Source organism: Centruroides sculpturatus, unplaced genomic scaffold (assembly GCF_000671375.1).
Source record: "Centruroides sculpturatus isolate CEXI.00-Female unplaced genomic scaffold, Cexi_2.0 scaffold560, whole genome shotgun sequence".
NCBI lineage: Eukaryota > Metazoa > Arthropoda > Arachnida > Scorpiones > Buthidae > Centruroides > Centruroides sculpturatus.
Window position 1 is genome coordinate 1 of NW_019384914.1, and position 11,893 is coordinate 11,893.

The 11,893-nt window shown below is 30.3% G+C and overlaps 1 protein-coding gene across 1 annotated transcript in view; it reads left to right on the forward strand.

Moving 5' to 3' along the window:
• Positions 1–1,163: 1,163 nt before the first annotated feature.
• The window catches only part of LOC111631710 (serine/threonine-protein phosphatase 2B catalytic subunit 3-like), a 91,508-nt gene continuing 80,778 nt past the window's right edge, over positions 1,164–11,893 (forward strand). The window contains exons 1-2 of the mRNA XM_023376016.1: positions 1,164–1,384; positions 11,172–11,296. Coding sequence (XP_023231784.1) covers positions 1,213–1,384; positions 11,172–11,296 — 297 coding nt within the window. The 5' untranslated portion in view covers positions 1,164–1,212. The remainder of the gene's footprint in view (positions 1,385–11,171; positions 11,297–11,893) is intronic.

Genomic DNA, 11,893 nt, shown 5'->3' on the forward strand with positions numbered 1-11,893 from the left:
TTAATCAATATGGCAGCGGGACTCAATTCAATTACTTTTTCATTTGAGATGTTCAACAAAGTGTGTTATTTTAATGCAATTTTTATATTTTAACTGATATATATGCTTGATTACGATTATATTTTGGATTTCTACATTTTTTCTACTATCTAAAATACTTATGGGTAAAAACTGAGATTTTTATTTATATTTTATGAAATTTGATCTGTAAATGCAAAAAGTAAACTTATTAAATATCAACTGAATATAAATAATTTCAACTTTGTCTTATTGACATCAGATATGTTAAATTTTACAGGATCGTATTATTTTTCAAATTCAGGATAGTAAAGCTTTGTTTATTTTCTTCTGCAAAAATAATAGACTCTGCCGGTCCCCCACTGTGAAATACAATAAATAAACTGCTAATTTTTTTAATACTTCGTTTTCAAAAACTCCCTTCTATGTCAAAATTGGGCGTTGCTCGAGTCATGTAACAGCCAAACAGAAAGTTTGTTGTTTGCAGCATCCATTATTTGAGGCATACGTTATAGGAGGCACCACTGTATATAAAATGTGAATAAAGAATAAATAACACATAACAATGGATTGTTAAATTAAGGCTAAGTAAAATGAAGTATAAATGCAGTTAAAACAAAAATAAATCTAGATAAAAATTAAGATTTTAAGTTTTTATAAAGTGCTATCCTTATATCAGGAATTTTGAGAGTGGAAAAGTTGCAAGGTTCTAATAAAGATAAAAACTTCCACATAAACACTGTTTTGTAATCTAAACATTGCTTGAGAATGGAATTATGAGCCCATAATTCCATTCTCAGTTTAGTAAAGTTATTTTCTAATATGTTTTTTTGCAAGATCAGTGGAGAGGGTGTGTTATTTTTACCATCATTCTGGTGGTAATTTAAATGGTTTAATAACTTACTAGTTGTGGCATATATATAAAAGAACTTTTCTCTCGTTTGTGTTTGCCGTAATGGGACTATATACACTCCAGAGTTCTCCAAAAGGAATCCCAAAAGGGTAAGGGAATCCCTATCATTACATAGAATTCTGTGGAGTGATAGCTGTGGTTTTATGGTGTGATCTTGTGTCTTCTATAAGATCAAAGTATTTGTAAGGTAACAGACACTAGGAATTAGTTTTGTATTATTACATCACTTTTGTGTTTTGTTTTCTGTAGATGTGCCATTTCCGCCTAGTCATAAATTAACAATGAATGAAGTTTTTGATCCGAAAACGAAAAAACCTCGAGTAGATATATTAAAACAACATTTTACTGTTGAGGGAAGAATTGAAGAATCTGCAGCACTTCGGATTATTAACGAAGGTGCTTCCATACTTAGACAAGAAAAAAATATGTTGGATATTGAAGCTCCTGTAACTGGCAAGTATTTTTGAAATAATTATAACATAATTTAAATGATAACTATGACCATAATTTTAATTACAGTAGACCCCCTATAATGCGTAGATACACTCCACGTTATACGAATTTCACGTTGTAGGAATCCTTAAATACATGAGCCAATTGCAGCTCAACATGTGTGAAGTTTATGGACTACGGCTGTTTGAAAGGTTTTCTTCCATAAAATTAATCGATTCTAGACTAATTCGANTGCTATCCCAAAAGGGTAAGGGAATCCCTATTATTACATAGAATTCTGTGGAGTGATAGCTGTGGTTTTATGGTGTGATCTTGTGTCTTCTATAAGATCAAAGTATTTGTAAGGTAACAGACCCTAAATATAGAACAGAAAGTTTTGTAAATATTAGCTTCTTGTTTTTGTTGTATGAATGGAGGTGGTGAGTGGGAAGAGAGAACTGAAGACAAGGTTGTTGATAAATTTAAATTTGAAGATTGTATATCTATCATTGCATACAGCAGTAGCTATTATTTCTAGTTCATTTTGTATCAATGCTGGAGAAGAGTGGTACAATTATGCCCTGCAAATGAGAGTGGATATAGCTGCATTTACATATCCAGGAGGTTGGAAGGAAGAAGCCAGTATAATATAAGGAGCTGAGTTGAACTTGTGGTGTACAGTGTAAGGTAAATGAGAGGTGGTTCTATGTAAGGCTAAATCTGAAAAAGCAATTTTTCTGTCTTGTTCTTTCTTAACAGAGAATGAGATGGAGGGGTAAACAGGAATTTAACAAAAGTTGTCAATTCTTCAAAGAATAATTTCGTCATGTTTGAGGGTAAAATACACTGATACAGAGATAGGCTGACTTCTACGTTTTTGTTTGCTACTTACCCTGGTAGGTTGATTGGTCAAGAGTGGCCTGCCTGGTTACCAAATCTCAATCTCCTTGATTTTTATTTGTGGGACATCTGAAGTGTCGAGTACATAGAACCGGTTCTTGGTGGACATTGGAGGAATGTGTGGATACTACCTGTAATACTGGATACAGGCAGGAACATTCAAAAGGATGTGTCAGTTCATGATGCAACATGTTACAGCTTGCACTAAACTATGGAGAACACTTAAATCATCTACTGTGACTCTGCCTGTGATACACATTCCTTACTGTTCTGCATTGTTATGTTATATTAGTTTATGATATCCAGCAATTCATCTATCTGGTATCAATGCATTTTTTCATATTTGGTTAACCCATCGTCATGCGCGTGTGCAGTCAAACAGAAATTGCACATCCTTGGTCAATTCGGCACCAATTTAAAAGATTAATTAATAAAAATTTTGTGTCGAAAAGTGGATATTTTTACTTTAATCCAGTTCTATAATATGTTTGTAGTAGAATTCAGTCAAAAAATTTAATTTTATTATAATTAATTGAAGATTTAAAATTTTTAATATTAGAAGATAATTAGCATAAATTACATGGTGTCACGTTTCATCTTCACTCCCGTTTGAGTTTATTCTCCTAGACACATGCCAATATTTGTTTTTACTTCTACTGATGTTTTTGCTTTTATTTCAACCTCATCTGCTTTGGTTACAGAAGGTGGGGAGACAGGTGTCACATGATCACTTACCTCACTTTTTATCACAGAAATTTCCTTACCTTGAAAGTTTTATTTTTTTTCTCGATTTTAATTATTGTTAACTATCTTTTTTCGATGGATTCTCATATTTATGTATTTTCTGAAGTTTCAGATATTTTTTTTATTAAGTTTTACGCATTTATGTTTTTCCTTCGATTTTTATATATAAAATGTAATAAAATTCAAAAATTAATTAAATAGTAACAGAAATGCTAAACTATAAGTGCAGTGTGTTTTACAATATTATTGCAAACAGATATAGTCAATTATTTTATATACGTGTTTATTATTTTAATTTTTATAAATTATTTTATTTTATGCAACGTGACATTCTCAGAATTGATTGCGCATTAATCAATATGGCAGCGGGACTCAATTCAATTACTTTTTCGTTTGAGATGTTCAACAAAGTGTGTTATTTTAATGCAATTTTTATATTTTAACTGATATATATGCTTGATTACGATTATATTTTGGATTTCTACATTTTTTCTACTATCTAAAATACTTATGGGTAAAAACTGAGATTTTTATTTATATTTTATGAAATTTGATCTGTAAATGCAAAAAGTAAACTTATTAAATATCAACTGAATATAAATAATTTCAACTTTGTCTTATTGACATCAGATATGTTAAATTTTACAGGATCGTATTATTTTTCAAATTCAGGATAGTAAAGCTTTGTTTATTTTCTTCTGCAAAAATAATAGACTCTGCCGGTCCCCCACTGTGAAATACAATAAATAAACTGCTAATTTTTTTAATACTTCGTTTTCAAAAACTCCCTTCTATGTCAAAATTGGGTTGAACAACTAACAAATTGTTTTCTTGCACTCAGGGGAATGTTTTGTTTCAGATTTGACAAATAGTATTGCCAGTAATGAATTCTATAGTTTTTATATTTAATACTTTAAGAAATATTTATAAAATGACCAAATAAATGTTTGTTCACAATACTTAAATGGTATTGCTCTGTTATGAACATAAATTTTAACTGTTGCAAAATAGAAAGTATTAGATTTCTTATCATAAAACTAATTGCGAGACTGCAGAACAATAACACCGAAGCAAGAAAATCACATTATCTAAAAAAGATGCAATGACTTATTTGAAATGTTTTGGGATTTGTCCTGCCATTGAAACCAGGAGAAAGAGATTTAATGTATAGCATTGAGATAAAGGTTAAATATTCTACATAGTTATTTTATTAAATTGCTATTGTTGTGCGTAACAATTGCGTAAGTAAAGTGCTCTCACACTACGAGAGAATTTACTGCAGGTAATGAAAAGGTATTGGTTTTCATAAAATTTCATTGAAAAAAAGACATAAACTTTAAAACTGTTGTGGGAATTGCCTCAGAATATGTCAGATGAGAAATACTAAAAAGCCTACACTTCAGCTGTTTTATTTTTAAGAAATTCAATAAAAAACTGCTATCTATCTGCTGGATACATACGCGTATATGCAGTTAATAAATGAAAATTCTTTAATTTATATATTACAGTTGCTCACATTTTTATATTCATAAAATTAAAAAAATACAAAAATTATATGGGGCATGGTGCTATATAATTTTATAAAATTATTTAAAAATACCAATGGAAAAAATTAATTATTTTCAGGTCAAATTTGAGTTTTTTTAGAAGTTATTCGCATTAAAATAATATGATTATAAGTGTGCATGTGCCACTATGGCTATTTTTAGTATTATCAACTGACAGGAAGTTTGAAAATTGAAATCCAAGATCGTGCGTGCCATAGTGCCGATTTGACACCAATAATTACATAAAAATAATGAAACACTTTAAGCAAAAATTGAATCGTGCATTGTAAAATTGAAGAAAAATTAGACAGGTAATTTTTTCAGATTTTTCAAGCAATTAGAATTTTTACACTAACTAATTAAAGCTAAACACCAACCGAATGCCAAAAATCTATTGGACTAGTTTAAGGCTAATTACTAAATGAATTACGTAACCAATTTGGCTCTAGAGGTAAGCGTTAGGCACCATCTCTTGTTAACATTAATAATTATAAATAAATAAATTAATTTAAATAATTTAGAACTGCTGGGAGAAATGGTAGAGGAGATTGGACTGGAGGTCCGGATAGCGTAACTGTCAACACACCTGCACGGTAAGCAGGAGTTGTGGGTTTGAGTCCCGCTTCGGGCCGATTTTTTCTCCCAGCGGTTCTAAATTATTTAAATTAATTAATTTATTTATAATTATTAATGTTAACAAGAGATGGTGCCTAACGCTTACCTCTAGAGCCAAATTGGTTACATAATTCATTTAGTAATTAGCCTTAAACTAGCCCAATAGATTTTCGGCATTCGGTTGGTGTTTAGCTATATTATATATCGGGTTTAGCGATGTTTGTATAACTAATTAAAAATTGATTAGTGCCTAATTAGTACTAGGCGTGTGCCGACAGGTTAAAAGGACTATTTTCATTTTTTGTCCTACCAGGAATATATTTCCAAAGATTTTCTCCAGTTTGGAACCACCCTGTATATGACAGAATGATTTACAACAAATACCCATAGTTAGATGTGTTTAATAAGAAAGTGCACGCATATCTATGAAAATTTAATTACGAGAGCTCCTACACTTATGAACTTTAAGAATTACAAACAGTTTGACTGTGCATCTAAAACTTAAATTTTTTATAAATAATTAGTGTGGATTTATTTCTATTACATATTGTCATTTTTCGTTTTTACATGAATTCTGATTCCATTGCTGTTTGTGAAGTTAAAGTTGGTAACATTAGAGTAATGGCATTTTTTGCTACTGTTTGCAGTTTTATAAACTTTTATAATTAGTGCTTTAAAAATGCATCCAAAAGAACTAAATGATATAAACAAGTAATAATATAATGTAAATGTTATATAGACAAAATATTACACAAAAATTAATATTTAACCAGGATTCAAATACTCAACATTAATGTATAATGGGTTATCACACAATGCATCAGAAAGTGTGGAGGAATTCTTATCATTAATGTACTTCCTTTTAATAGTTGCATTGAATATTTCCAAAATTTCTAAAGTCATATGTTTGTGTTTATCAAATATCTGCTTATTAAACCACTAAACCTATTAACCAGCAAATTTTTATAACAATTGCAAATGTTTTCACCCATGTTTAACGGGCATCATCTGGCAAACTAATCACCAAATGCCGAAACAAATGGGGGATTGCCGAACACGTGTGCAGAATGGAGATGACATAAGTCAAGAAAAACAGGGAGGGGGAGGATATGTGCTTATTTTAGCCTTGCTTCATCTCAATTTGAGTATATTTTATCTACAGTATTAACATTTACAATCATATTATTAATGTTTCATATCATCATCTATGTAATTGGTAAATCAGTACATTTAAGTTTATGTATCCCTTGTACAACGCGGTACTTCTGTAACACAGTTTCACTTTAACATGGTTGGAAAATTGGGGTATCCCCATAGAACACAACTTTCCAGTTGTATTCCAACATGATTCAAGAATTTAGGAAATTGTCCATACAAAATTTCACAACTTTTAAGTGCAAACTCTATTATTCAATATTTTTTGTTTTAAGTATGCATGCATGTTGTCTCAAATTTGCCCACATATTTTATAATATTGCAATATTGTTTTGTAATAATATATAATATTGCAATAATATATAATATTGTTTTGTGCCTTTCATCAGGTTTACTTTAATGAAAACTTATAGTAGCATTTTTATTAACCAGGCATCATTGCTTTTAGACTTTAGCCGTTAAGACTGTCACTGTGTCTTGTTTTTATAGATTGCTTTAATAAACATATTTCTCTTAGTATTGAAAAAGAATAGTACACTTTTGTTAACTTTTGGAACCTAACCCTTTGTTTTGTATTAGTCCTTTATTTCATATAGCATGCATTTGCATAACATGGCACTTTTTTGTAATGTAATTACCGTGTTATATGAGAGATAATTGTATACAGTAGAGCGTTGTTTATCCGAATCAATTGGGGACTGGGGTTATTTGGATAACTTATTTTTTGGATAACCGATTACGTACAAAAAAATATATTAACCTAGCCCATGTTGAAAATTTTCTCCGTTGCATGCCACTTTGTGTTGAATTTTTGTCAATGTTAAGCTTAATGAAAATTTTTATAATAATAATCGTGGCTATTGTATTGTTNAATATATAATATTGTTTTGTGCCTTTCATCAGGTTTACTTTAATGAAAACTTATGGTAGCATTTTTATTAACCAGGCATCATTGCTTTTAGACTTTAGCCATTAAGACTGTCACTGTGTCTTGTTTTTATAGATTGCTTTAATAAACATATTTCTCTTAGTAATGAAAAAGAATAGTACACTTTTGTTAACTTTTGGAACCTAACCCTTTGTTTTGTATTAGAACTAATTGCGAGACTGCAGAACAATAACACCGAAGCAAGAAAATCACATTATCTAAAAAAGATGCAATGACTTATTTGAAATGTTTTGGGATTTGTCCTGCCATTGAAACCAGGAGAAAGAGATTTAATGTATAGCATTGAGATAAAGGTTAAATATTCTACATAGTTATTTTATTAAATTGCTATTGTTGTGCGTAACAATTGCGTAAGTAAAGTGCTCTCACACTACGAGAGAATTTACTGCAGGTAATGAAAAGGTATTGGTTTTCATAAAATTTCATTGAAAAAAAGACATAAACTTTAAAACTGTTGTGGGAATTGCCTCAGAATATGTCAGATGAGAAATACTAAAAAGCCTACACTTCAGCTGTTTTATTTTTAAGAAATTCAATAAAAAACTGCTATCTATCTGCTGGATACATACGCGTATATGCAGTTAATAAATGAAAATTCTTTAATTTATATATTACAGTTGCTCACATTTTTATATTCATAAAATTAAAAAAATACAAAAATTATATGGGGCATGGTGCTATATAATTTTATAAAATTATTTAAAAATACCAATGGAAAAAATTAATTATTTTCAGGTCAAATTTGAGTTTTTTTAGAAGTTATTCGCATTAAAATAATATGATTATAAGTGTGCATGTGCCACTATGGCTATTTTTAGTATTATCAACTGACAGGAAGTTTGAAAATTGAAATCCAAGATCGTGCGTGCCATAGTGCCGATTTGACACCAATAATTACATAAAAATAATGAAACACTTTAAGCAAAAATTGAATCGTGCATTGTAAAATTGAAGAAAAATTAGACAGGTAATTTTTTCAGATTTTTCAAGCAATTAGAATTTTTACACTAACTAATTAAAGCTAAACACCAACCGAATGCCAAAAATCTATTGGATTAGTTTAAGGCTAATTACTAAATGAATTACGTAACCAATTTGGCTCTAGAGGTAAGCGTTAGGCACCATCTCTTGTTAACATTAATAATTATAAATAAATAAATTAATTTAAATAATTTAGAACTGCTGGGAGAAATGGTAGAGGAGATTGGACTGGAGGTCCGGATAGCGTAACTGTCAACACACCTGCACGGTAAGCAGGAGTTGTGGGTTTGAGTCCCGCTTCGGGCCGATTTTTTCTCCCAGCGGTTCTAAATTATTTAAATTAATTAATTTATTTATAATTATTAATGTTAACAAGAGATGGTGCCTAATGCTTACCTCTAGAGCCAAATTGGTTACATAATTCATTTAGTAATTAGCCTTAAACTAGCCCAATAGATTTTCGGCATTCGGTTGGTGTTTAGCTATATTATATATCGGGTTTAGCGATGTTTGTATAACTAATTAAAAATTGATTAGTGCCTAATTAGTACTAGGCGTGTGCCGACAGGTTAAAAGGACTATTTTCATTTTTTGTCCTACCAGGAATATATTTCCAAAGATTTTCTCCAGTTTGGAACCACCCTGTATATGACAGAATGATTTACAACAAATACCCATAGTTAGATGTGTTTAATAAGAAAGTGCACGCATATCTATGAAAATTTAATTACGAGAGCTCCTACACTTATGAACTTTAAGAATTACAAACAGTTTGACTGTGCATCTAAAACTTAAATTTTTTATAAATAATTAGTGTGGATTTATTTCTATTACATATTGTCATTTTTCGTTTTTACATGAATTCTGATTCCATTGCTGTTTGTGAAGTTAAAGTTGGTAACATTAGAGTAATGGCATTTTTTGCTACTGTTTGCAGTTTTATAAACTTTTATAATTAGTGCTTTAAAAATGCATCCAAAAGAACTAAATGATATAAACAAGTAATAATATAATGTAAATGTTATATAGACAAAATATTACACAAAAATTAATATTTAACCAGGATTCAAATACTCAACATTAATGTATAATGGGTTATCACACAATGCATCAGAAAGTGTGGAGGAATTCTTATCATTAATGTACTTCCTTTTAATAGTTGCATTGAATATTTCCAAAATTTCTAAAGTCATATGTTTGTGTTTATCAAATATCTGCTTATTAAACCACTAAACCTATTAACCAGCAAATTTTTATAACAATTGCAAATGTTTTCACCCATGTTTAACGGGCATCATCTGGCAAACTAATCACCAAATGCCGAAACAAATGGGGGATTGCCGAACACGTGTGCAGAATGGAGATGACATAAGTCAAGAAAAACAGGGAGGGGGAGGATATGTGCTTATTTTAGCCTTGCTTCATCTCAATTTGAGTATATTTTATCTACAGTATTAACATTTACAATCATATTATTAATGTTTCATATCATCATCTATGTAATTGGTAAATCAGTACATTTAAGTTTATGTATCCCTTGTACAACGCGGTACTTCTGTAACACAGTTTCACTTTAACATGGTTGGAAAATTGGGGTATCCCCATAGAACACAACTTTCCAGTTGTATTCCAACATGATTCAAGAATTTAGGAAATTGTCCATACAAAATTTCACAACTTTTAAGTGCAAACTCTATTATTCAATATTTTTTGTTTTAAGTATGCATGCATGTTGTCTCAAATTTGCCCACATATTTTATAATATTGCAATATTGTTTTGTAATAATATATAATATTGCAATAATATATAATATTGTTTTGTGCCTTTCATCAGGTTTACTTTAATGAAAACTTATGGTAGCATTTTTATTAACCAGGCATCATTGCTTTTAGACTTTAGCCGTTAAGACTGTCACTGTGTCTTGTTTTTATAGATTGCTTTAATAAACATATTTCTCTTAGTATTGAAAAAGAATAGTACACTTTTGTTAACTTTTGGAACCTAACCCTTTGTTTTGTATTAGTCCTTTATTTCATATAGCATGCATTTGCATAACATGGCACTTTTTTGTAATGTAATTACCGTGTTATATGAGAGATAATTGTATACAGTAGAGCGTTGTTTATCCGAATCAATTGGGGACTGGGGTTATTTGGATAACTTATTTTTTGGATAACCGATTACGTACAAAAAAATATATTAACCTAGCCCATGTTGAAAATTTTCTCCGTTGCATGCCACTTTGTGTTGAATTTTTGTCAATGTTAAGCTTAATGAAAATTTTTATAATAATAATCGTGGCTATTGTATTGTTAAAAATTATTTCTTTATTTTGCACAAACAAAATAAATATATTGAAAAATATAAAAACAAAAAATATACTTTAGAAGTTAATCTAGTATCAAAAACGTTTGATTCAGCACGACACACAGTCCTCAGAAAAACACTACACAAAAGTGCCAGTGCTGCCAGCTAAAACACACACACCAACAAAAAAATATTGGAGTAGCCCAAGACATAGCCAAAGGTTGCAGCACCACAACACTAGCAGAAATTTAAATTTGTTGACTGGAACGCTTTCGGGTAACCGACATTTTGGTTGACCGGCTTTCAAATAAACGATGCTCTACTGTATTATAATTGGCAACAAATAGCATGATATCAGAGGAACAGAATTTTAAGTTAACATTCTAAACTGTACAAACTGAATTTAGCTGTTCAAAGTGTAACAAAAACAAATTGTAACCTGAAGCAGGTCGCTGAAAGAGACCAAAAATGTTTGGGGTAATAAAAAATGCTTGTTGCTGGGAGTGTGAGAAAGACATGGTGGTACAAGCATATGATCTTAAGTTATTTCCAATTTTTCTAAAGTTCTTATAAAAAATTTATTTAAGTTAATTTTATTTTATTTTTCAGTATGTGGTGATATTCACGGACAGTTTTTTGATTTGATGAAATTATTTGAAGTAGGAGGATCACCAGCTTCAACTAAATATTTGTTTTTAGGTGATTATGTAGACAGAGGATACTTCAGTATAGAGGTAAATTCAATTTTCTTTTCTTTTGATGAATTTAGGTGATCAGTCTGCAATTGTATTGCATTAATCAATATAACATAGAATTAATGAAAACACTATACCGGGTGTCCCAACGAAAACGAAACGGCAGAGATATCGCATTCGTCCAAGCAAATCGCTCGGACAGGTCGATTTTATTCTCAAGGGGGACATTTTCTGCAATGAAGTTTTTGCGATTCTGAATACAACAGACAACAAAATTTTTAAAAACTTATTCATTTTTTATTAACTAAACAAACATTTATTTCAAATAAAGTAACACAAACTATTAAAAAACATAAAAAAACCTTTTAAGCTAGACCGCATATGCAAGGAAAAATAAGTTGATCATAAAATTAAGGTTGATAATGTGTTATCTGTTTCCAAATGTTATAATACAGTATTTTGTAGTGTTCACATTAAGCTTGACCACATAGTGATTCAATTCGAATTTAAGATTATTATTTGTTTTGTCGGGATAAAAATCGTCTGGCACACTCGTTTTCCCGCGCTTTTAGTCGTTCGACAGACGATGTTGGTCGCCATAGGAACGCTACTCGGACAACATCTGAAGACTCGACC